The 26,691-nt window shown below is 46.0% G+C and overlaps 1 protein-coding gene across 4 annotated transcripts; it reads left to right on the top strand.

Annotated features, from left to right (window-relative positions):
• The first annotated feature begins 48 nt into the window (after positions 1–48).
• LOC139057384 (nucleolar and coiled-body phosphoprotein 1-like) lies at positions 49–26,691 on the top strand. Of its 4 annotated transcripts, none has more exons than XM_070535466.1 (9): positions 49–187; positions 4,733–4,892; positions 12,565–12,648; positions 14,110–15,862; positions 17,307–17,375; positions 21,441–21,579; positions 22,562–22,654; positions 23,341–23,396; positions 23,563–26,691. In XM_070535466.1, the coding sequence occupies exons 2-9, from the start codon at positions 4,734–4,736 to the stop codon at positions 23,640–23,642; spliced, it is 2,433 nt and encodes an 810-aa protein (XP_070391567.1). In that variant the 5' UTR covers positions 49–187; position 4,733; the 3' UTR covers positions 23,643–26,691. The 4 variants fall into 4 exon arrangements, with proteins under 4 accessions (XP_070391567.1, XP_070391566.1, XP_070391565.1 ...); XM_070535465.1 differs by lacking the exon at positions 49–187 and adding an exon at positions 200–339; XM_070535464.1 differs by lacking the exon at positions 49–187 and adding an exon at positions 1,998–2,305.

Below are 26,691 nucleotides of genomic sequence, written 5' to 3'. Positions count from 1 at the left end.
CGCACGTAATTACCCAAACAGAGCGCAGCGGCGGCTACATCACGTTCTCGGTGGGCTTAGAAGAAAGGTAGCAAAAATTGAAAAAAAAGCTTGCGCATCCGTATATCGATTCTGCGGAGCATATCGCCGTCCCGCCTACGCACACGTGCCCAACGCACCGTCTACACAGTGCGCGACATTTTCAAAGGTGAGTTACTCGGCGGCTGTCACCAGTTTTACGCCGCACTCGCCACAGGCAGAAAGTGCTGCGGCCTTGTCAACGGTGCTGGGCGACTGAGATTGCGGTACCTCACGAGGAAGACGAACATGACGCCTTGGCATCGCAGCCCCGCGCGAACGGTGGGAACGTGAATTTTCCTCTCTTTGACTTTAAGCTTGCTCCGTGGTTGTCGAATGAGAACGTTGAGAGTTTCTCTCCTAAAAGAAAGATGGGATAACCGGGCCTTCGTCAGAGAACGTAAGAAGAGGAGTACAGTGCTCGGGTTATGAGCCCGCGCAAGCCACTCTAATTGATCCCGATGTTACCTTGGTCCGTGCAAAGTGTTTAGAAGTTTCAGGTATTGGCGGCGAGGAGTTACGGAGTCGCCCTCTATCGGAAGCGCCTCGCTGGCGTGGTATGAGGGATCACGTGGCGCGCTCCTCATAGGTTTTGCTGTCAGCGCTCACTGAAAACACCACGCGCGAGCTTTCCCGGACATTTCTGTAAGTACTTTCGAAACGAGAGAAGTTTCTTACTGTCTAAATAATAATCTTGGGCCAACTGAAAGCACACAATCGTTTACAGCCGCTATCTCTTTACCGAATACGTACAGTGAACGCCACTGCGCGCGGTCGCCGCGATGGAGTCTGCCGAACCGGCTACTTGCGTGAAAGGTAGGTAAACGCTGAGAGCAAACTATGTGAAATATGTTCTTATAGTGTTTGTATAACTAAATTAAGCGTATGAAGCCTCAATGCAGCGATCGCGTAGATTCGCAGCGACCGACTGCGCGTCTGCATGCTTGTCCGCGCACTGTTTCGCTTTCTCCGCGCGCACGTTTTCGCACCGTGCCATGAGCTTTAGGCCGCAGAATATGAGCATTTGACAGTATACAAGCAACCATTGCTGCCTGGGCGCTATCAGAGCTGTTCAAAAATAATTTCATTGTAGAGACTTCGACGCCTACGGGGACTGTGATGTGCCGTCGCGACGATTCAATCTTTTTTTTTTCTTCTGAATTCTTTGATCTTTCAATACTATTTCTCGAGTTGCGTCGCACTGCATGTTTATCGGTGCACTCAGCGTGCAATTTCCCTCTGCTCCTTTTTTGTAATCCAGTGCATTAATTCATAGCACAAACATGACCATATGCCATGCTTTTTTTTAAAATGTGCTTCTTACAGCTGCCTTTCCAGTCCACTGAACTTGCCAGTATCTATAGCATCGACAAGTTCATACACCAAACCGTCATGACATTAGTCGGGCAGCGGACTCGGGCGAGCGTCTCAGTGCGCGTTTTCAGAACATCGCAGACCGGGCGCCGTAGCAGAAATCTTCCTCGCGTCTGTGCTTGCTGCATACCCGAGTTGCAGCCGATGACTGTTTGCCGGTTTTATGTTTCGCGAGCCAAGCTTCACGCAGGTTCTTGTCCTGCGGCTACGTGTGAATAAGGCTGACACCGGCCTCCGTTACGTGCGTCCGGCCCTGCGGCACCGAGCAGTAGCCTACCATGTTGCGCGCCTTCAAAGGCACCCACTACCTATTGTAGTGCTTACTAGCGTTGTAAAGGAGACACTCGAAGCGGGAAAATTTCGCCACTAAATGGGACCGCAGCGTCCGAGGGAATTTAAACTCGTTTTCAGCTCCCTTCGGCGCGCCCGAAGCAGCCGACGCGGCCGCTATGTCCACGTGATCCCTCCTAGCACGTCACGCCGACGGTGGCGCCAGCTTTTCCAGTGGTGGAGCTCGAGGCCAATATAGCATATGACGAATGAGCGCGAGAATTCCGGCGCCGACCTAGTTTCCCTTTCTTCCTTTTTCATTGATGTTGCAACGTTTTAGACGCATTTTTATGTAGCGACGCAGCCTGAATACAAATCATTAGCGGCAGATCCCGTCCCGCAAAATGTAGGTCACGCACGCTACGGCTATTGGGCCACCCCGCGCGCAGGGAACTCTGTCGGGAAGAGCCCGAGATGCCCCTGTTCAGCGTCGGCGTGAACATCGCGGCTATCGCCAGGCCGCAGCAGCGGAGGGACAAATTTCATTTGCATGCGGTATGAGCTATTCGCCGGTGGAGCGCGTTTACGCGTCGCCAGAACTTAGGTAAGGCGGAGTACTCTTTTAATTGCGCGCTCCGTGCTTGCTGACCGACTGAATCACGACGATGTGAGTCAAGTCGTCTCGCTGTTTTACGAAAACGTGTAACAACTTGAAATGAGCTTATGCGAGGGTGGTAATGGTTTCAAACTTGCGTGGAATGTGTAAAAATGTGTGACCATGAGTGAAAATGCTTTATTCCAAGATTACATAGCGAATTCGTTTGTTCGCATATTATTCATGATGTACCATTCCATGCTGCCAGCTGTGCAATCTGTTTTACATTGCATATTCGTTCCTATGTAACTAATATAGACTACAAGCGCCTAAATGTGTATGGAACTAGTTAAGACATTCCCCACGGAACAAGATCACAAAGAATGCACTAAGATATCAAAGACGCACTATGGAGCATCTTTCGTACATTGTACTTAATTTGAGCTTGATTTAAATTTTGTACTTAAATTACAGAGACAATGAAAGGTACGTAGCGTTTTCAGGCAGTTACGTAAGCAATGATTGCGTTGTTACAGATTTGCGCATACAATCCCACATAGAAAAATTCTGGAAACTTAAGAACACATAGTGGATAAGAGTTACGCACCATTGTTTCCTTTAAGTGCGTAGCCACGACAATGCGGAGTGCATCGCAAAAAAGCCGTACGTAAAAAAAAAAGGAAAAAAGAAAGTCGCACATTCAAGTAAAATGTGCGCATAAAACTGCTCTGCAGTGCTGTGAAGCTGCGTTACGCTGACAGGGATTTGTGACTGCGGCGGTGACTAAACGCACAAAACATGATTGTTTCCGGAGCTTTCGTTCGTGACTGCAACAGTGCCGTCTCTCTTTTGTAATGTTCAGCCAGTATGCGGTCTTTTGTGCGAGTCATATGCCCGATTATTTCTTGTTTTTCCCTTGGGGTTTAAGCCTCCGTGCATGCAGGCAGCATGTACGGTCGGATTGTACACGCGAAAATACAGCATTGCCGACGAAGTGCTGCCTCTGAAATTGTACAAAAGTGCTCAATAATTTACTTTTCCACCAAATGAACAAAACTTTTATAGTGCGAATGATAATGGTGACAACGATAACAAAGGAGCCGTTATATGCACCATCCGACGAGAACATACACCTTGGTATGGTATATATATGTAACTATAAATATAAATAAATGAATAAATAAATAAATAAATAAATAAATAAATAAATAAATAAATAAATAAATATATATATATATATATATATATATATATATATATGGCCGATGGCCCGTCTGAAAATAAAGTTCCAGTACTGGTACTGTTCCTCAGATGGTGGCTGTTTCGAATTGTAACTACAGCGGACCGGTAGTGCGATAACCTAGCAGGTAGGATTACTCCACTTTTGAAGGTCTGCAAAAATAAAATCGAACGTCTACGTTTGATCGAAGGTATTTATTCTTAGACGATCGAACAGCAAGCGAACGTCGAACGTATATATAAAATCATCAGCTTCGGAGGGAAACTCGATTATTAAAACTGCCTTCGCCTTGACTGCGGTGTTTAAGCCTTATTTTCATTCTTGCTTGTCATTTCCGTTGTGACACTCGTTACAACGAAATCGCTTTATCCGATACATCACTTTATTCGAAGTTATACGATGTCCCATCAGCAATGTGTGCATTTTTATACCGGAATATTCGAAGTGGAGCGGCGTCAGACTCCGCTTATAGTGTGAAGTGAAAATTGACTAATCCACACGGGACAGCTCGGTGCCGCAAGAAAGGTGACCACTTACTTTTTTCGTGTCGTATCTTGTACGCACACAGCGCTGAAATGAACCACATGCCAGCAGCTCATCGGGATTGTGGGTGCATCATGCGATCACAAACGAAAAACGAGGCAGTCGCTGGCGGGAGTCATCGGAATCTCGCTACTTTCATATCGCCCCTTATGGAACTCAGCTCTCTCTCAACGTACAAAACAATTAGCGTGAAATTATAAATTAGGAACATCTCTTACAAATAATAAACACGATAGTGCGATTTCGTACCACTAATATCAAGTTGCTAGTGATGGTGCAGGCCCTAACCTATGCGTTCAAGCCGAAATCATGCCGACGTCATGTAACAGTCTTCAAAGCGGGAACGGAATAATGCATCGCTTGTCCGCGATTCCTTTGTTCACGATAGCACGTTTTACGAACCTCCGGACCGTCGGAGCGCACTTACCGCGTTATAGGAGGGCTCTTTTAAAACCTCTCAGTTTTTAAAAAACTACCGATTATAGCGAATTCCGTTTTATGTCACGCCGATTTCGGCACAACGGGGGTTTACCGCACTAGTAATCTGTACAATGCGGAAAGTAGCTCGGAAGTTTGATCCGCAGGAGGTGACAGAAGAAACGTCGCGTTTGATAAAGCGGGGCTTCGTATATGCGTGTTGTTCTCGTGCGCAGCATGAACGAGCATGCGTCGCTGTACGAGTACTGGCGTAGGCTGCTCATGGAGGAGCAGCAGAACGAGGAGCGCAACCACATGCTCATGCGCAAGCTCGACGAGATCGAGCAACGCACCAGCCTTCTCAGCGAGCGCTCCGAGAGACTGCGACAGCTCAGGGTGAGAACCGCACGTGCATTGTTTCTTCTGCAGCTTTGCATGCTTAGCCCTCTCGTACATTTCTAGCGCTATAGAGTGACACTTCTAACGCTACAGCAAAGTTTAGCGCTACGCTTGAACTCCTCGGACGGCGTTCTAACTATGCGCGGCACCCTTATTTTCTGGCACTCTTAAAAGTTTCAGCACTCCGTGTTTACGCAGGGCCTGCAATGACATCGCACAGGCGCCACTGCGCTTCCAGTAAAGAGCGGCTCCTGAGAAATTACACAATTTTCCGACTGTGAGCACTAATATTTGTTTTGTACTTTTTAATATTCGGGATACCTAGGATAAAAATATTTGTGCTCTAAAAGAAATATCTTGTGAGTTTAGCTTGCGCGCTTCAATTTTCAAGAAAACCAGGAATAACTCAATCAAGAACACGGATATGGTTTGAAGAACTTTGGGGATTGAATAGTGTAGCATCTACCTTGCATATGCGGCTTAGGTAAATACATAGCGTACTTATGCATAAATAGATACGGAACATCACGGCGAAGGCAAAATTCGCCTGGAGCGTCCGCATATATAGTTCCTATCACAGTAAATACATGCAGATTCAGCGCACATGTTGGGATCCACGAGTAGCGAAGCATTCGTGAAGCGGCTGATTGAATGCCCTGAAACTGTTTACCTTTTGCACAGCGTGTCGTAGCATATAGCGATTACGTGCCTTCCTGGGAAATCGGCAAGGCGCAGAAAGCCGGAAACGCCCCTCACTATACGCGACCCACGGTATACGCGCGACGGCGGATTATATACACTGTATCCGGGATCGGATCGCTTGTCATCAATCCATATCCGCGGAATCAGCACATTTCACTGCTGCATTAGTGGCCTGTCGGCTCACTTGGCAAGGAGCTGACCGATTTGGCGCGCCAGGCCCCGGTAAAGAAGCCGAAGTAAAGTTCCCTTTGATAGCGGAGTTATGCACTTGATGGCGTATATCGGTGCAGCGAGGCTACATTTAGGTACCGTTTGTCGTTTCGCTGCGGCAGCTCCGTGCAGAACGGGGACGGTCACCGGCATACATATGTAGGGCTAGCTATAGCACCTATGGCGCTACATATATATAACGCTACGTATAACGAATTGGCTGTATGATCTGCTGTGCAGTGTGTGAGCTATTCAGAAAGACAGCAGGAGCAGCCACGGTCAGCAACATCCGCGAGGGTTCGCCTGTAGAAAGATTCGCTTTCTGTAGACGAACACTGTATAGACGAACCCTGTAAATCCTGTAGACGAACGCAGAAACAGGAAATACGCTGTCTTTGTCTATACCTGTCTTCTTTCCTGAGTTCTTCTAAGGTGCTTCTTTTTTTCTGTTCTTTTTCATACAAACTTGGAAATGTCTCAAATGTCTAAGTTACAACTACCCAAGCTTTCTGCATCGAGTACCAGCCGCCTTTGATTTGTCCATTTCCGGCATGTAAACGTGCTGGGGCTGTCGGGGCATGCGACAGTGATCATATATACTCGACTTCAGTGTAACATATCCAATAAATCAAATTGATTTTTTCTTGAAATGCAACGAAAGGGGCCGTCGCAAGAAAGCTGCATCTAACAGCAGCATGACTAGACAGTTGCTCTCGTATAGTGGACAGCAGCGAAAAAAATAAAATAACAACACCAGCGGTCAAATTTTATTAAAGGTTGTTAAATGAGAAAAGTAACGTAAATGTGTTCTATGAGTCGATGGACTGTCGCTATTTTATAAGCTTATTTTGTGGTTTTAATAATAGTGTTGCGGAGCGATCTGTAGAAGGCGCCTGCGCACAGCAAAATCGACGAAGTTGTCGCTCGTAGCTTGTTCGCCTATACTGTCTTGAGTGTCTGCCAGTGCGCATTTGTGGTCAAATATTGTGTATATACGTTTCTGCCAGCGTCTTCCATCGCGTAACACTTTGCGGAGTTGCGGCGATATTTAATAACGGTGCACAAATATTTGAAATCTTGAATACAAATAGGATATTCTTGCTTATTACATTCGAGAATTCACTATAAGCAATGGTCGAGTATTCGCTTCTCTTAGAACGAGGAATGAGAGCGCGTGTTGGAGCATCAATCGCGGGAGGGACATCGGCGCAGGTATGGGGCCGGGGCTGTTCCGTATGATTCTGCTGCACTGTAAAATAATTTCCACCCCTAAAAGTGAAAAAGGGTGTAAATACGTCTATAACTCACACCCTTATGGTGTCGGTCATATAATTGACACCCTAAGGGTGCGAGTTATAGACACATTTACACCCTTTTTCACATTTAAGGGCGTAAATTATTTTACAGTGATATAGACGAGAACCGCAGTTGTTGCACAGAGACAGCAGTTCCCGAGCGAGCGCATGAGGCAGATGACTCCTGCTTATTAATTTCTACTCATCGTGCAGACAAATTATTATGACAAATTAATATGGCGAAGTTTCCTGCGCCAACGCCACCGAGATTTGGTTGAAGTACGTCAGTGCTAAAGTGTCTCGCCGAATAGACGACTTACATAGCGTAACGCTGAACGTTGATCGACAAAGTATACATATAGTGCCAGTGAGCTTAGTTCCGCGTAATCTTGTTCTGCGTAATCAAACAATAAATCGTTATATAAAATTGGTACTTTTATAATGCGGCACGTAGGTATCTTTAAAGCAGTCACACTTTTTGGTGGAATTTAGCGCATGATATTTAACGGCTTCTTTGATTTTCTTAAATTTCTTATATTTGGGCTGCCCACTTGGTATTTGCCCTTTCTTGGCTCACCCCAGCGGAATGGGTCTGATCACGGTGTGTCATTTCCGAATAGGTATGCGCCACTGTGACATAAGAGGTCTAGAAGCCTTGTATGTATTTATATATGCGTCGTACTTCTCTACGCAATCACGCGAATAAAAAGCAGAGGCAATAATTGATTGTGAGGTAACTATAGACGTTCGCTAATAAAGTGTTGCAGCTTAACCTTCGCAAGAGCTTTTGAGGACGTCATTACGAAACCTTCAAATCGGTGAAAAGGTTAAGAACGTTTTTTACCTCTTTTTTGGAACTGGGTTAAATTTGTCCATCCGTCCATACCGTTACGCTAATGTCGTCGTTAGGTCACCTCCTCATTCACAATTTCACCCTTGCCAGGGGAAAAAATACTAAATAATAACAAATTCTTCCCATGCTTTCCTTGGATTCATTATCTGCTGGCTTTATATGGTTTAACATAATGGGACCCCTCTGTTCCCCTTCTTCTCGTTCAAATTCTGATAATATACAATATCTTGGTATAATCCAGAAAAGAGTACGTAAGTTTAATCTGGGCGCATTTACTTTGTAGTTAATATTCTGCATTGTGCGCGTCATCACAGTTGCGTAGCGAACGTGACCTAACGATTACGCTGGGTTTATGAGTCAGTGGGGCACCTAATACTCTAGGGCGTTGCCAGAGTAGGTGACAAATGCTGCAACGGTTTGGGGCTATACCGCTGGCTTTACGCGCTGTATATCTATCCTATAGGCCGTGATTAGCCGTAATACTTAAGCAACCTTGCGCAAGAGCCAAATACTCAGCGTAAATTAAAGTAGCAGAGTTTTTTTTTCTCTTTTTTTTTGCAGTTAGAGCGCTAATCAGCGACAGTATATTCCGCGCATGCAACTCGTCGAGCGGTGGCGTGGCATTATTGGAAACATTATTGAAAGACTTGCGAAGCACTTCGTGTTCTGCAAGCAAAGCTAAGAACAAAGGAATTCATAATTGCGACACGCAAAACGCTGCTCGTCCGTGATTTCTTCATCCTAATTCACTCGGCCGTATTTGTTTTGCTTTTTTTTTCCTTCGTGGCTCCACCAGCACTTCAGTACTGATGACGCCATGGAAGGAATAGTATGAACATCTCTTTTGAAACTGAGTGGTGGCGGATGCTACTTATTCTTGTTATATTTATCTTTCTTCTGCGTTTGTTATCGGCTCCTAAGATCCGCGGTCCGTGTCAACAAACAACGGAACCTGAAAAAATATTTATTATCGAACCCTAATGCAATGTTACTTTTTATTTTATGTGTTCCCCCAGAGCCGTATTTACTAGTCTTCACCGTAGGTAGTTCGCTAGGCTGCCAGCACCTTGTGGCTTTTAACTCAATGACTGCGAAATTTCAATGTGATAACAACTCACGATAATTTTACTTAACTACGATGTACGCGTGCTCTCACCCCTTTGTATGCTGCTTTGTGACAATTACGGATAAGGGAGAGCAAAAGGACAGTAGTTTTACCTGAGTGGGGCAAGAGGGGGTGGGTGGGCGGACTGGTAATACAGAAGCTTGAAACGACACACTAGTCGGAGCCTCACATGCAAAATTTAACAGTATACGAATGATAAAGAGGCAGCATGACTTCGATAGTGGAGCAGCCTTACAGTTAACTTAGGCGATGCGACGTAGTTACCGAGCCCGACACCTCGTGCATAAAAAAATTACATTTGAGAGCTTCTTTTTTGGAGGTAGTTCACGTACTTCGCGACCACTACGACGTTGGACTTCTCGAGCGCTTTAAAGAAATACCGTATGCATCTCGTCAAGTTATGATTTATTCTTGAGATAGACGAAATTTCATCACTTGACGATAAATTCCAGTGCGAAAAGTTTTTTTGCGTCGCCGCTGAAAAATTTCTACAGCCCGTGATGTACGTGGGAGAACAACTTTTTGCACATGTAACGCTGTATCATAGTTGTAATACCGCAATAGCTTCTCTGCAGTGCGGTTCTGCTTGTTGAAGAGGTTTCTTTACAGGAGTAATATTATGAGAAGCCAACAAACACTGACACCAAGGACAACATAGGGGAAATTGCATGTGCATAATAAATGAAATAATGTAACGAGAAATTAATGGAAAATAAAGTGGATGAAAAAACAACTTGCCGCAGGTGGGAACCGAACCCACAACCTTCGCATGTCGCGTGCGATGCTCTACCGATTGAGCTACCGCGGCGGCGTTTCCCCATTCACTTTCTTGGGTATTTATGTGTACTAGTAGAACCCTGGGAGTGTTAGCCAGCGCCACTACTCACAGACCTTGGCAGCGGACGTGGAACGTCCGTTCTGCAGGCATTCATAACAAAGTTTCTTCACTCACTCACTAGACTAGACGCCGCTTATTTAGGGTATGAGCCATTGTAACGAGCCACTTAATGCTTTCGCCTTAATATTAATTGTTTACTGCTCGCGGACTACGAGGAGGAGCAGCTTTTCATGCATGCAATGTTGTGTAACAGTTGTATCGTAAAAACCGCTTCTCCGCAACTTGATATTGCTTGTGGCAGAGCTATCTCTACAGGCGTAAGATGGAGCGTATCTGGTAAACGACGAGGTATAGGAGCGCGGTAGAAACATAATAAATTTTAAAATACAATACATAGTGAGTTCACTGCCACGTGGACTACGTGAAGAAATAACTTTTTTTGTCAAATCGTATTTTTTGGTCTTCTATTGGCTTTAAAACCAAGTAAGGACACCCAAGGCGCGTTCACGCCGTCGCCGTTGGCGTCGACGCGGTCACGCGTGCCCTATCGACGGCGCATGCGCACAACTCGCGCAGAAGGTTAGAGGGTCTTCAGAGATGCGGAGTGCGTTTGGCTGCATTAACTACGAAGCGAAATCGAGGCACCGTTGACGCTACGCTCAATCGCCTCAATGGCGGAGCCAGGACGGCGTTGTGTGCACGCACACTATCACCACACTAGCCTTGCTGCTGAGCTGCTGGGTGTACGCACTGGTCTGAGTTGAACGGGCAGTATACGTCGAGCCTACAGTATACACTGGGCGCTAACTAGCGCCGACGGTGTTCCGTCTGTCTAATCTCGTGCACCGTCGAGGTGCGACTCCTAGCTGCAACACCACTGCCTGCGCTCTTCATCACGACAACGTAGTGAGACGCCTGGCAGCTGCAAGGGCGCTGTTCCTTCAGCGCAGCAAGAGCTGCCATGCGTGCTGCGTGCCGCCAGCGTGTTGCCGTCACGCATAGTTAGAAAACCGTCCGATGAGCTCAAACGCAACGCTAAACCTCGCATGCTATCGCTGCCAATATTCCCCCCTCTCCCCCTCTTCCGGAGAAACTGCCAACTTTCTCTTCGAAATTCTAATTTCTCTTTTTGCCGAACGAATACCCTTCGTGTTACTCCTGCAATCTCTGCTTCGATCAAAGTAACGTTGCAGAGATGGCGTTGTTGCGGGACAATTATGACGCAACGCTACACGCATTCGTGCATGCGTGTAGGTGCGTGTACATCTGCACGGGATCGCGCCTTCTAACTCTCCGAAGCAGCTGAAAAAGAAAGCATAGCTGTAGCTTCGGTCAGCGCCATTAGGACTAATAAGATTATGCTGTTAGCTAACAAACTGCCCGCATTTAGTATAGCGCCGTTACGGATTGAGGAAGAATTATAGCGAATGGCGACGAACAACCTAAAGGTCGTGACCGACATTGCGGAGCCACACTGCGAGCGAATGAGCCAACCGCTTATACGTTATTAGCGATATTGAACCCACGGGAGCTTCCCACAGCACGCTTTGTGACGAGCGCTAATGTCCTTCCGCGCCATGTCGTGTAGCTGCAAAGCTCTTGTTCGACAAATGTCAGACAACGAGCGCTGCGGGGCGAATTTGTTCCTGATGGAAATTTCTCGTTAGACGAAGAGAAAAGGGGAAAGAGAGAGAGAAAAAAAGAAGATATTCGTGGCGGCCACTGATGAGCGATGTGACAGTCGGAAAGGCGCCCACACCCTTTGTCTCCTTTCGTGGATATATACGTTTGTGTCCTTTGGTGCTGTGGAAATTTCACTGTTTGAGAGGGGATATAGCTGATATCGTAGTTGTGATTTAAGGCTCAATGAATAAGAACGCTAAGTTTAATGTTTCCTCCTTCGGGACTCTATTATCATTTGTTCTATGAAAAAAAAGGTTGGTTGAAGAGACAATATCCCGCCCAAACTGCAGTACCACTATGCTAGTATGGCATCGTCTAGGATTTAAATGTATTGTTGCAAGTTCAGGATTTATATTATTGTTGGGAAAAACTAATTAAAAAATATGATGTATTTCACACATGGCAGAAGGCCACATTTTAGTACAATATGCCGGCACTCTGGCAGCAAAACTGCTGCCAGAGTGCCGGCATAGCTTGAACTACGGGCTAAAACTCCCGTTTGCCATTTGAAACGCTGGCACAAAATTGGTGATCATGCATGCTGTCAAACCAAGGTGCTTCTTCTGTATCGAATCGAAGCGTTTTATCAAACCGTTGTAGTGGAGTCTCAGGAATAAGGGAGTTCCGGCATTGCGGCTTTTACGTATAATATACGGACTGGTGTTTCTCTAATGAATCGGCTACTATAACCTTGCTGACTAAGAGACTTGAACACATGAACCACAATTAGAACTGTGATACATTAAATACAGCTGCTTTTATCACGATTATTCTGCGTCGTGATAACGCGGCAACTCGATGCAGTCTGCGCTATGCTAAATCCACACTAAGTCAGCATGCGCGCATGTATACAGGACACCGTTACAAAAGGAAAGCAGCCCTACGCTGTATTTAAAAACATGAGTCATGTGCTTGATGCACTTTTTTATTTATGCATGACCCCTAAACTTTTAAACTTGCAGGATAATTTTTCAGAGCTGATCCGGGAACGTTATCTGAGTCCCGAAGAAATGAGCTACAGATATGATTACAACCAGCCTTCGAAGGTGAGTTTTGGCAAGCTCTGATACTCTTTCCACGATACGACACGTTTATTTTCATGTTGACACACTATCTATTGAGAGCTGCGAGTTATTTCAGTCACTGCTGTCACTACAGGCTCAGTTCCAGTAAGTGAAGTTATGCGTTTGGACCAGTTATAGCTTAATTAAGTGTGGCTGGACAGCACAAGAATGAGACACATCAAGAACAAGATCGTGTTGTGCTGTCAAGAGCACTGTCCCTGCGCTGTTCGCACACAGGTAGCTTTGAAGTAAACTTGCTTTTTGAACTGTACATAGATTATAATTTCTTGTTAAACGGGTTAATGTTCGGGCAATACTTACTGTCCCACGATGAGCAAAACCAGTAAGCACACTAAGAGCATATGCGACGCTGCATGCCTTCCATTGACGGTCACGCTGCTCTCTTCGAAATAAGAGAGGAAGAAGAAAAGCTACATATCTTTTTATGAAAGCAAAGTGGTACCTATATGAACCTATATATGAACAATTACATTTATTATGCCATTAGAACTGCAAATAGTTGTTTTGTCTAGAATGCGAAGTTGTTAGTCTGTGTGTGGCGAAAAACATTGGCCACGTGAAAGACAAGTTACGCATGTTTACACTGCATTGGATTCAGCAAGAATGCTACAACGTGTGCAAGGTGTAGCAAGGAAAGTTTTGAGAAGTTCGTTTGCAGGAGCAAATTCAACTTTAATAAACTAGGAGCACTCTAAGGGCAAGAGGTCAAGTCCAAAAAGGGCATATACAAGATTTAGCGGGTTATTTCGGAGGGGGTGGGGGGTAGGCAGAAGAGGGTTAAATAACTTCCCCAGCTTGGTGTTCGTCGCCAGCTGTGAGGATGGAATGTATATTGTAAAAACAAAAAAAAATTCTGAAAAGTGCTACGCATTTCAAAGCTGTACCACGCAGATATAGCGTGCAGTACGTGGACGTCCTAATTAGGTTTACACAGGGCACATGCTTCTTCGTCAAATGACATTTTAGTTTCCATAACCGTAATTAATTTCTTGATGCCACACACGCAGTCACTGTTGTGCTTTTCCAAGAAAACAATTCAGCAAATGGTTCAACGAAACCTAATTATGGCTCTGTCTGTGTGATGAGGCTCAGGCAACTTTTGGGAGTGTGTGACAGGGTTTGGCATAAATCATTGGTAAAGTGCCATGCTATAGTGCTCTGACACGTCTGTCTTGATGTCGAGGGCAAGAAAATCCTCCCTTGTCACTACTTGCGATAGCGACTGGCTTTTTAATTGTGGCACAAAATAAAGTAAAATAATAATAAATGACACCATCTTGTGTACCGTGCATTGGGAGCACGTTAAAGACGTCCTGGTGGTCAAAATTAATCCCGAGTCCCCCACTAGGGCGTGCCTCATAATCAAATCGTGGTTTCGACCCGTAAAACTCCAAAGTTCTTTAATTCATTGCCCTGTCGCAGACATCTGACTACAGCCCTCCTGAGTACATCCCCGACCCGATTCTGTTCGGCTTGTCGACACCGCCCTGGATTCCTCGCGAAGGCCCCCTCCTGCTCTCGCGCAACCAGACTCCAGAACGTTGGAGGCCTCCGCCTTCACCTCCGGCGGCCCCGGGGCCTCCGGCGCACCGCCAACCTCGCGCCCCGTCACCGCATCCGGCGTCTAAGGAACCCGCCAGCAGCGCCGACAGACGCCCGCGATACCCTGACGGCGAGACGAGTGAGCCGTGGTTCAACCACTTCGCCAAGAACAGCGGCGGATCCCTACTTGAGCCTTCGGTATACTGGATGCCGGACAGTGCCGAATTCTTTCGCACTACCAGCGCGCTAGACAGGAAACCTGCGCGGTCAATGGCCACTGAGGAGGAAGACAACATGCCACACGCTGCCACGGACGCGGCATTATCGATGAAGCAGCAAGAGCATCAAGAGCAGCACCAGCAGCAACAGCAACAGCAACAGCACCACCACCAGCAACAGCAACAGCAGCAGTACCACCACCAGCAACAGATGCCATCGCGCATGAGCCAGTTTTCGGATTACATCCCGAGCAACGAGTCGCCACCTGTGGCAAGGAGGCGCCTGGGTCCGTCAACCCAGCCACGGGACCTCGGAGGTGTCTTCATCAACCACACAACCGAAGTGCTTCTCTCGGACGCCGGGGCAACAGGTAAGACGCGTCAGCAACAGGATCACTGCGTAGCAGACACGAAGAAAGCAGCCGACAGTGACACGAGCGGCGACAGCTTCCACCAGGGCGACACAGACGAAGCGCGGCACGACCCGAAGTCCATACCCTCGGTGCGCCTCCGTAAAGCCAGCAGGAGCCACGGTGGGCAGGCTGCAGCGAGCCGCTCCAGGGAAGGTCACGACACTGGGACTCCCCTGAAGAAGCAGGGATCGTTCAAGCAGTCGAGAAGAGAGGCCGCTCGTGAAGCGACCCCGGCATCACGAGGAGCTCAGCCGCACGCGGCGCCGCGGAACGTCGCGCCGACAAGGCGACCGTCCAACGGCAGTCGCGCAGAGACCAGCAAGTCGACTCCCAGTAATTCGAGGACGTCGAAGGACGTGCACGAGCCTGAGCGGTCAACGAGGAGGGCGAGGCAGCATGCCCGAACTGGGGATCATGAGTCACATACTGACCGGAATGACGTCAAACAAGCGGCGCGCGACGCGTCGGAGAGGAGCGAGGCCACCGACGCGGGTCGCGACAAGAACAGCGACTGGTCAGTGTCCTGCGGAGAACAGCTGCAGTTGAGCGACAGCAAGCAAGATGCGTCGCGGGACACTGGTCAGCGAGAGGACGAAGTCACGCGGGTTCAGGACTCAAAGCTTCAGCTTCCCATGGAGAAGGACCACTCCTCCTGGAATCAGCAGTCGGGGACGGACAGGCTCATGAGAAGCGGCAGCGAAGGACAGCTTCTGGAGCTGGACTCGTCAGGACATCGCAACGAGAGAAGAAGTGTGCCAGCTGCTTTGGTGGAGTCACGCCACCTGGCTGGCCACTCGCAACGCATGACTCTGCCGAACACCGAGGAGCAAGAGGCGGACCACCACCACTCCGCACAGACGGTCCAGAATTCCGGGGAGGCACCGGGAAAGTGTCCGGATAAACAGAAGAGCAAGTCTCATAAGCAGTCCAGGAACCTGAGCAATTCGAGTAGTTCTAGCAGCAAAAGCTTGCCGTCTGACAGTCCAAAGGAGGCGCCAAGTGGTGCGTAAACACTTTCACATATTTGCCTTCAACAAATCTACGCTTTTATTTCAGCAAAAAACAAAACCTTGCATGTTTTTTTACACAAAACACAAGGAAGCTTGCGGATATACGAGTGATTAGTAGCGATTTTTCTTTGGACTGTTCACAAAATTATGTAAGTCGGCTGCCCTGCAAGCCTGTTTGCCAACCGATAACTTTCGTTTCATTTTGACTTTGAATGAAGCGCACACAAAGACCCTGTTAAACTAGCAGGTCTGAAATGCGCGTAAAAGCAAAACGTAATAATGAGTCGCGAGCTTCACGTGGATTTTATCCTTCTTGTCTAGCGTATCTCGCGCAACAACATGGCGGCTTACAGGCCGCCCACTTAGATCCGAATTAACCTTCCTACGTGCCGTTTGTCACGAAAGCAATAAATTAGTGGTAAAATAAGCCTTCACTTATAGCCTCATTTCACGCTGAGGGAAAAGTGTAAGGAATGTTCTGCTGTTATGTTGAAATCAGCAGTCGGTTTTTACACTACTAAGCCTAAAGTTACTTTTCGAAAACTCTAGCTAGTTCTAACAAAGGACGCCACCGCTTCCTCGAAAATGGTTTACAGTTTGATATTAGTCGAAATGTCGAGAAGCGATAGACAATTCTTTAATTGACATGGTACCAGAACCTTTTACGTCAGCCATGTATCTCCTTGGATACGCTGAACACTTTACTAAAAGCCTCCTGGGCAACGTATACGTCCATGTAACTGGGTGCTAGTTACAAGCGGATACCTTCGTCGCGCGCAACACAAAGTTTTGCTAAGGTTCTAAAATAATTAGTAGGCGTAACAGGTGCATGCTGTCTCCTGTGAGTGCTTAAGTGAGTTCTTTAAACTATTTCACATCATCTCGCTCTCTCTCGCTCACCCCTGTTTACCTCCATAATGTATGGCACCCGGCTGACAAAGTTTAGTTAACTTAATTCCTTATGCATACTTTTCTTTCACCTCTCTCTTTCTCTATGTTTTGACTTATGACGCGCAAATATGCGCAGCTATGTTGCTCGTAACAAGACGTAAATTCATACGTAAAACCCGAACATATAATGCCGGCATACGTTCTAATGTGCACCAGCCTGGTAATGGAATGGTTAATTATATTGTCAAGGTGCACCGAAAACAGCAGACGAGGAGACGTATTACAACACCAGCCTATACGTGAAATTGTTATCGCTTGGGAACTAGAAAACAGGGAAGTGCTTGCGAAAATGAAATTAAGTACGTCAATATGAAACTAATACGTAGATTGATTTAGAAATAAGTATATTATGGGGAAGCCAATAAATCACCCGAGCAAGGTGTATAAATCCACAAATATATATTCAAACTGATCATTTTTTTTCCTTAATATTGTTCTAACGCGTAGTTGGGACTTCTAAGTAGTATTGTTCGCTCCAAACGCAGGGAAAGGAAAAGGCCAATCCAACGATAACAGCGAGGACAGCTTTTTCGACAAGGACATTCTACCGCAAGGTAAGATCATTATATTCGTAGCTGTGCAGCTCTTGCTTTTTGTACCGCACGTCTAGAAAAGACCAAAAAATCAGTGTGTCATTCTAAATTTTATTATGAAAAATTCGTTAAGAGCTTAATCCAGCCGGAACCGCGAAGCGAATGCAGGAAGACATGGCTCGCTGCACAACTTCAATTTTGCACTTGCAAGATGTGCGATAATCTGTTTAATACGTTTGATAATTCATATTATTAATTTGCTACTTGGACATTGCGATTTGTCTTACATGTATTGTCTGGGCCTGTTCAGGAGGTAATTCATCGGAAAAGGTCGAAGTGCGCTACGTGCTCCATGTGATAAATAAAAAAAATTTGTTAAAAAAAGAACAGTCAGTATCATTGCCACGACGACAGCAAAGAAGGCATAAGAGTGAAAAGAATTAATCGGCAACACAAGAAACCCTAAGAAATGTTGGTATTATTAGCTGTTAAGGTAGTCAACGGTCATAATAATAATTGCTCATGGCATTCACTTTAAATTGGGATGGGGGCAAATAGCATGCGTGAGCTATGCTTACGTGTCACCTCCTTCAAACTCTTTCGAAAATCTGAGCTTCCTTCGCAAACAGCGCTCGCGTTGCAGTCCTAAAGCACGATGCTCCCTATTTTGCCGATGACGAAGGCCTCATGCATGTCGTGCACGTCTGTCACGATAACGTTTCAGGACAACTTCCCTGTGAAGCTCAGGCCAACATCGTCACAATTCGCTATGCGACGCCAAATTGTTACCAGCGAGCTCATTCACTGGGACGCATGGTAAATTAAATGATCGTCTGAACAACTGATCACGCTTCGAGTTCGACCTGTATGTGAGGGCAGCCACGTGAAACGGGGAAATTGGCACACAGCGCATTTCTTTAAACTAACGTGCTGGTTGGCATTATATGATATTTTAATTTTATACGAATAAAAATGGAAAGCTAGGCTTTTTTAGAGCCGCTATCCCAAAATACGGAGTATTTCAGGCCACAGTAAAGAAGGAAAAGGAAGCAAGATGGAAAAAAAGAAAGTCAGTTTCACTCGAAGAGTAAAGCGCAGAAAACGATAACAAAGTTAAGCATTCTGCTCAAACTGCTCGGACGGTGTTTAACAATAACGGTGTTCTAACGCTGTTCTGCCAATACGCGGCGCGACATGTAAATTGGCGCGCTTCGCTTCATCCATGGAGGAAGTGACGTGTTACTTTCTCCTTTCTTTCCTTTTTTCCCCTTTAATTTGCTTTATAAGCCATGTTCTCGGGCCACAATGGCGGCTTTGTTATGGTTGTGCGCGCTCATACGTTTTGCTCCGTACGTTTCGTACCGTGGCAAAATGCGTCGTGAGGGCAGGTCCGTGTTTTGCTGCGCCGTGTTATCGGGACCGGTCCCTCCTGGATGTTGCTGTGGCCAGATGGGACGGGAGGAATTAAAGCTCGTGAAATGAACGCGCATGCAACGCTGTACGCAATCAAGAAGGTGGCCGCCCGGCAACCGTGCCGCGTCAGTCGTGTGCGTCTGCCCCTCGTCAGAGTGAATTCTCAAACTGTTTGTGATAGTCTATTATGCCGGAAATATTATTTCGCGAGCTTACTATGCACCATTTGTGCCGCGTGCGTTTATGATTTTTTTGAATTATTGGGTTTTACGTGCCAAAACCACTTTCTGATTATGAGGCGCGCCGTAGTGGAGGACTCCGGAAATTTTGACCACCTGGGGTTCTTTAACGTGCACCTAAATCTAAGTACACGGGGGCTTCCGCATTTCGCCTCCATCGAAATGCGGCCGCCGTGGCCGGGATTCGATCCCGCGACCTCGTGCTCAGCAGCCCAACACCATGGCGCGCGCGTTTATTCTGAACCGTGATCCGGCGATGAAAGTTTGCAGCGAGGATCGCCGCCGCTACGTGAACTGGCAAGGCTGCAGGCTTGCAAAAAAAACAAAAGCGTGAAAAGGAATGAAAACAACAAAACAAACAAACCTATGACATTCTGTTAAATAGGTTTGTGAAAACACACAAAAAATGTATATATGAATCGTACGCTATCTAAAACCAAGAGTATTTACTTAAAACAATTGATGAAGCATTTTCGAATCTTTCCTGCCTTGAACGTCTTCTCGCCCCAGGTTTGTAATGGTTTCAATAAATGCATTGTTAGTTTTTTTGTACTCATTGAATCGCAAATGATTCATTTTAAGCTCCGAAAACAAGTAGTAAATGTGCCGTGGACATGTACACCAGCGCAAAATTTATGCAGAGCTGCTCTTTCTTCTTTTGTCCCTTGCAATGAAGCTAAAAAGTAGACGACGCGCAGCACTGTTGTAACCAAAACACAATAGTCTTTATTTATACCGAGAATTACGCGTTTTAGAAGCACGATTCTTTGAGCGGGACTATTTTAGTGGCGGAGGCAATCGTCTGTCCCACTTTGGTCATCTGGGCGGGGCCTCTCCTTTATTCTAAAGCTGTACCCGGCTATAGCTCGAAGAAAGCTTCTCGTCTTTTGGATTCCAACAAGTATACGGGTGATGCTGGCAGACTTGTTTTCGTACTTGCATTCACAACTTGTGCCTATATATATATAGCGCGACCGGCCGCTCGAGGCACTTTGCATGTATTCGCGCGTGCTTCTTTCACGCTCGGGAAAAGACATTTATGTAGCACGTATTAGCCAACAGAAAACTGTATCGGGAGTTTTTCATGTTGCTCTACAATTTCCTCTTTGACGCCTTTCATCTAATTATAATATTTAAGGAGTTGATTTCACAAATTAAGACTAATTATGCAATTGGGCGGAATGTAAAAAATAATCTGAGTATCCCCAAGCGATCGCAAACAACAATACCTTGGTCCTGTCGAGCTACGTGCCATGTGGATATATTAAAGACTTGGTGCGTGATAGTTGGGACACCCTGTATGTATACACACAAATGTCATATTGTCCCGAATGAAAGTACCAGCGAATGGACTTATGACGTGCAAATATGCGCACCTGTGTTGATCGTAACGAGACGTAAATTCATACGTAAAACCCGAACATATAATTCCGGCATACGTTCTAAGGTACACCAGCCTGGTAATGGAATGGTTAATTATATTGTCAAGGTGCAGCGAAAACAGCAGACGAGGAGACGTATTACAACACCAGACTGTTTAGTATATATACAGATCAAGCACAGGGCTGTCTTCGTCTTCGGATCTTCCACACTACAATAATGAGTCTGCTAAAACTTCTGTCATCGTCTTTGTCGTCTACAGAGAGCAGACATGGCTATAGTTTACGAATTAATTGATGTACTGCATTTTCTTTGATTTAGCCATGTGGGGCTGGGTGTGTGCCCGTCCTTGGCTAATCCTCCTGCGTCGTAATCCTCCTCATCATCATAATGATCATAAAAACGTTTATTGGTCTCTATTTACAGGGTCTTTTGTTGTTGTCCGTCAGGGTCTTTTCGGACGCTGTTGACTGGGTTCAGCAGGGGCGGGGCACTTTGTCCAGGGCTCCAACAGCCCTGCGCCCCCACTGTGCGAGACAAATTTGGTCTTCGCAGCGGTCGCTGGCCAGTAGTGCCTCCGTTTGCTCCGCACTTGGATTTATGATTTATGGGGACTGCTGCTATAAGTTGGCATGAGGTGTGCTACGAGGTGGCATTTTGACCGTATCCCGGGAAGTTAGCAACGTATCTGGTTGGGTACATTCTTACTGAGCAGGTTTAAGTTGGGGAATGTTCCTGTCTGGAGCTGTCCCTAATCTTCAAGAACGAGTATGTGTAGTTCCTACGACGCAGGAACTACAGAATTCTCAAATGTAGCTATGCGCGTGTCGTACTTTTCTGTGCGTACACCCACCGTCACCGTTATTTCCTCGACAAGGTGGCAGACATAACTATTGCGTGACGTCACGCGTTGCGTAAGATGAAAGTGAACGAAATGTGCGCATTGTATCTGCAAATTTATATTCTCTTTTTTCAGCTGTATAGCTGCACAACAACTCGATCATAATTAGCCCCCAGAACGCAACGCTTTTGCTCCGTTCTTTCTGCCGCTCAGATACCACTGCCTACCAATTTCTCCTTGGCAATGTGAAGCCCACTGCTCCGGAAAAGCCTTCCGTGATGGACCAGCCCTCGGAGAGCAGCACTGACATTGAGAACGAAATGGCAGCCGCAGTTATGACCAGCCAACCAAAGTAAGACACGCGGTCGTATAGGGTTTCATTTATATCTTATTGTAAAGTGTATATTTCGCATTAGTCGCGTCTATATCATGCTTAATTGTAGAAGCTAACCTGTACGCACTCATATTTTGGTTGCTCAAAACAAACTTCAGAACGTTCTCCGAGCATATACAAATAATTCATGAAGATACGCTAAGACTTACGACTGCTGTGTATATCGATGCACATATACAGGGACAGTTTTTCTTGCGTGTGAAAGATACAAAAACGGATGTAATTACGCAAGAAATTAATGCTAAAGTTATATCAAAACATTTCTCTTCTGCCATCAGAAATAAGTAAGCCTCTCTGTGGGCGAACGCTTTCTCGTCCAGGAAGAACGCAGAAGCAAAATTTCGTTGGCGACGTATCTTTAATATTCCCGCACGAGATCCTCGAGACATCATGACCATTCCGTAGTTTCTTCTTGCTGTTAGCATTGTTTCTTATGCAACAATAAAATATTCAAAGAGAAATATTCAGAATAGGTGACGTCGCACTGACGTCATTCGCGCAGCGTTTAGGCACGAAATTCTAAAGGTTAAGTTGAGCCTTCATTTTGTCTCTATATAACAACGAAATTTCCGTCACCAAAGAAAAGGAAATATAGTTTAGGGATAATGCTTAATTGGTCTATACTGATCGTAGTTTTCTTTAGAATCTATTCAGTAGCATTACTTAGAAATGGACAAAAAGCAAAAAAAGACCACCCATATATTTATAGATGAAACCGATAGGTATGCCATTGCTTTGAATGCACTTGCACGTCATATTCAAGCTTCTATTGCAAATAAATATTTTTTGTTTATTTCTACATTTGAAGGCATAACCTAAATTGTCGTGCAAGTAGGCGACATCGGTGCACAAAATAAAGCATTAATTGTTTAAGTTACACGTAAAGTTATCGCACTGCACCATCGTGACACAGCGCACTTTCTCACTGCACCCACCCAAGGTATAAAAAGAGTCCCGAAGAGCTCGAGGATCCCAAAGCTGGCAGCAATGATAGCTCCCCTCCGGAGTATGACGTGACCTCTGTCAACATACAGTGAGTTCTTTCTCATACCGGCTGTCTTCACGTTAATCTTTCGAAGCTGATGTTCAGAGATGACGTTAGATATATGCACGTCTGCACTTGCCTGAGCAGGAGCCGCCAAGTAAGATGCCAGAATATCTGCACGTGGCTATACTGTGCAAGTGCTGAGCAGGGAAACGCAAATAATATAAAAGAAATGAAGGCATGCTAAAATTCGCATCACGTGGTTGGTTAAAGGAATCTTTTATAGGTAACTGGAAAATCCAGGCCTCCTAATGCAAGATGCAAACGCGCGAAAAATAATTTAACCTTGCCGTAGTTAAAAAGGAACCCCGACCTATATTCTGCTCCATAAAAACCTAGCATTGGAGTCGGAACTACCAGACCCTGAAGCAAAGCAGACTATATGTCCTGGTGCATGGCGTTGTAATACATTGCTCTCTGGATAGGTTGACGCACAGTTTCTACTACGGTGCCACAAAATTTCACTACTGCAGCAAAGGTTGCCACTGAAAGAACGAGAAGCTGCGATCAGTAAGGCCCCAGGTTGTGTTTTTACCATCGCGAGGCCGCATCAAGCAACAACTGCAAAATTGTGAGATATATTTCGCTGCTTCGCCCTAGCCCCTTGTATGTATGGAACATTTTGGTAGAGGACGCCCTAAAACAGATTGATTGATTACTTTCTTTCTTCATAGGAATCTAATCAGCGCCAAGGTTAAACATGACGTGCCTTCGCTTATTTCACGGAAAGGTGAGTAACTTTGTCCTTTCCTTACATTTGTACTCCTGGGTAGCAGCTTTTCACCCCAGAGATGTGACTATTCTATACAGACTTGGTAGACCGCCTTCGTGTACACTTGCAGAAGCGTTCCGGGATAGCCACCAGTGAACCTTAGCGCTCTTTTCGTTCGTTTCAGTCCTGGGCCTCGACATGTACGCGGAGCCCAAAATATTGCAGAGCCAAAAGCGAGACGACGAAGACAGCTTCTTCGACTGACGGGGATACATCTTGAAGCTCAAGCCTGCAGCTCCGTTCGTTTCTGTGCAGTCCGCGGGCGCATTCCCCATGTGTGTGATATGCGGAGATCTTCAGTGGGTGCGAGCTGGAGCACTGCCCCAGATGCACTCTCGCCTTGCTTAGTCGGCGGCAGTGAAAACGCATCGAGGTTGCCACGAGCCCTCGCGAGAACGCTTCGCGGGCTGTTTTCACTGCTCCCGTATAACAAAGACTACATCAATGCTAGACCATTGCAGCCAACGCGTCAGGAATTTTGTAGCTTTGGTTTCATGCTCATTATTGCAAGCCACAGCCGCGCCTTCTCCTGTTCAGGATAGGAGAATATGCTCAACTATACCGCCGCCTATCCACTTAGCCTTTCCCTTGAGTCGCTCCCCCACGAAGGATGTGGTGTGAGAGGAGCTTATAGCAGAGTACGTTTGCCGTTTACAAAATTGTAACCTGTCTAGAGAAAGAGGGAAATTATAGCTGTAACGTACAGGCAAAAAAAATCCATACATCGAACAAACGCGTGTATTCTCGCCGTATCCTGTAGAAGAAACGCGAAAAAGTATGGACAACAAAGAAACGAGGACGAAGTCGAGTGTGATAGGAGTCGAGATGGCAGATCATAATGGGCAGTTCGTGGCTGTCGAACTAAAACCCGTTTACACTTTTCACTCTGCTACTGTAGATATAAGTGTGAAATAGGCCGGTGAGATAGCATGAAGCCTTTCAGGAAAAAAAAAAAAATTGAAAAGCAGTGACGTTCGAGTTCAGGGCGGAGGTGACTTCGCCTTGAGGAGCGCTTACTTATAATCTTATAGCGCTTATACCCTGACAGCGTTGCCGAAAATGTCTTGGACTGTACGCGTCGTCATCAGAAGTTTGTGTAGTACAGTTATGTCAAGTGCACAACAGACCACTTGCCTTCCCACACCATTGCGCAGACGCTAAAAACGTACACGAACATGTTGTGCCGTCCCAAACACGAGTGCCGCATACATGACTGCGCGTTGACCATCTGCACGTAAGACTGAGGTTAAAGCGCCGCCATACACGCTACCGCCGATAGGCGGTGGTGGCGCGTACATGGAGGGGCTTTAGCTGAGGTATGGCGATTCTACAAATGTAGTCGCTGACCCCCGCGTTGCTTAGCATGACTTGACGCCGTGGCAGTGCAGTAACAAGTAACGGCATCATTATAAAGCAATAGAGAAAAGTTCCAACGTTCGTGTATGCCTGTGGTAAGGCTCTCAACCCAATACCTGGCTTTCTCTGTCCTTTGCGCTTTTGCAGTAGGCTGTAATAGCGGTACAATCCGCTTTTGTTCACGCTTTAATATGTCCATTCTAAGTTGTTGCAGTAGTTAAAATACTGAGGTGCTCTCTTGTACGTATAGTTAGCGCAGAAAAGTTGTACATTCAAACGCCAATGTAATGTTGAGGTTTCTGTTAGTTTGTTCGTGTGCACATTTGTTCCATAGAAACCGCAGTCCAGTTGCGGTGTCAACAATGTGTCGTCATCATTTTCAATCCGAAGCACGGTGCACCCGCTGTTAAACTGAAGACTAATACAAGCCAATATCCGACCGATATTGCGATATTCGTAGACCTCTCACGCCCGCCGAGGGCTCTTAATTCGATGAATTAAGATTTAATTTAAAGAAATTTATTAATTCGATGAGCGACTCCGAGAAAAGCGGACGAGATAACAAGGATCTATATATTGCACTCCTGGAGCGGAAACAATTAAATTGGCAAATATCTGGAAAAGGAGTATTGAAAATCCCGAAGGTCATTGAACGACTTCGCCTTTCCGATATTTGCAGCAACAAGGCCATACAGTGGCTTGCACAAACGCAGTGCCAGTACTACATGTGTTTGGGCAGATTGAGGCAGACTTCTTTTGCACCGAGCCCAACCGCTAATTGTCCTGCAAGTGCTCATATATTTCTGTGAATTATGCCTTTTATAGTGAATTCAAACATCGCGTTCTAGTCCTACGGCCTGCAGTATTGCCCAGTCAGTTTAGCTAGAATATTACTTTCTCTTAGTTTGTTAGAACTTGTAAAAGAGAGGATCGTTTGGCGACACATACACATAAAACGGACAGCGAGGTGGAGTTTTCTGATCAAGTAAACTGCAAGTGAATGGAATGAATTTGTTCGCTTTCTAAAAATGAAAGTACAGGACAGGATTTTCTACCACACAATCACCAGGTCTATGACATCACGCAACGATTAAAGAAATGGCGAGATGTCAGTTCCTACTTTTAATTTAAGCCCCCTTTTTTATGCCTGCCAGTTTGCATGACACCTTGTTTACAACGCATAAACATATCGCTCATACGCATTTGATTTGCTCATTGCTCACTCCCGAGCTAGTACAAGCGCGATTCTCCGTAAACATTTGTTTTATGCCCACCAGCGTACAACTTAAGTCGGACATGTCAGAGCGCTTGTTTTGTCCGTTCTTTCATGTCCAGAGCTGATCTGTATTTGGCGCTTTATTTTGACCCTTTACCACCCCAAGTCCAGGCGCGCTGTAGTTAGAGAAATACTGACGTCACATTTCCGACTTTTCATTTTTTGTTTTGCGTGAAATGAAGATCATGGACCTCAACATTCTATCAAAACGGAGGTTGTCTGGCAAAGGCTTGTTAGCGCACTTTTGTAATTCAGCAAAATTCAACGAGCTAGTTTCTGGTCTCATTACTCAGGAGCTGTGTGCTGATGTCATGCGCTGTCTGGTGTATGCATCGAGCCGTGCAGCACAGCGAACCGAGTGCCAGTCCGTCACGATGTTCCTCTTCCACGCGACCACCACCTGCGTCATGGCACAGGCACTTCTCGGGATACAAAGCCTATTAAAACCCATTATATTGAATTGACAGAATCTGAATCTTGCCAGTATTCTTGCTACTGTATCAGGGGTACTTTCATTTAACGCAAGAAATATAATGTCGGAAGTGTCTTACTTCTTTGACGAGTAGTGTATCCACGAGGAGGCACTGCTTGTCGATGGACAGTCATGTATACGGTGGTAGT

The sequence above is a fragment of the Dermacentor albipictus genome, chromosome 3 (genome assembly GCF_038994185.2).
Source record: "Dermacentor albipictus isolate Rhodes 1998 colony chromosome 3, USDA_Dalb.pri_finalv2, whole genome shotgun sequence".
In the NCBI taxonomy this organism is placed as follows: domain Eukaryota; kingdom Metazoa; phylum Arthropoda; class Arachnida; order Ixodida; family Ixodidae; genus Dermacentor; species Dermacentor albipictus.
This window is presented reverse-complemented; position numbering and strand designations above follow the sequence as displayed.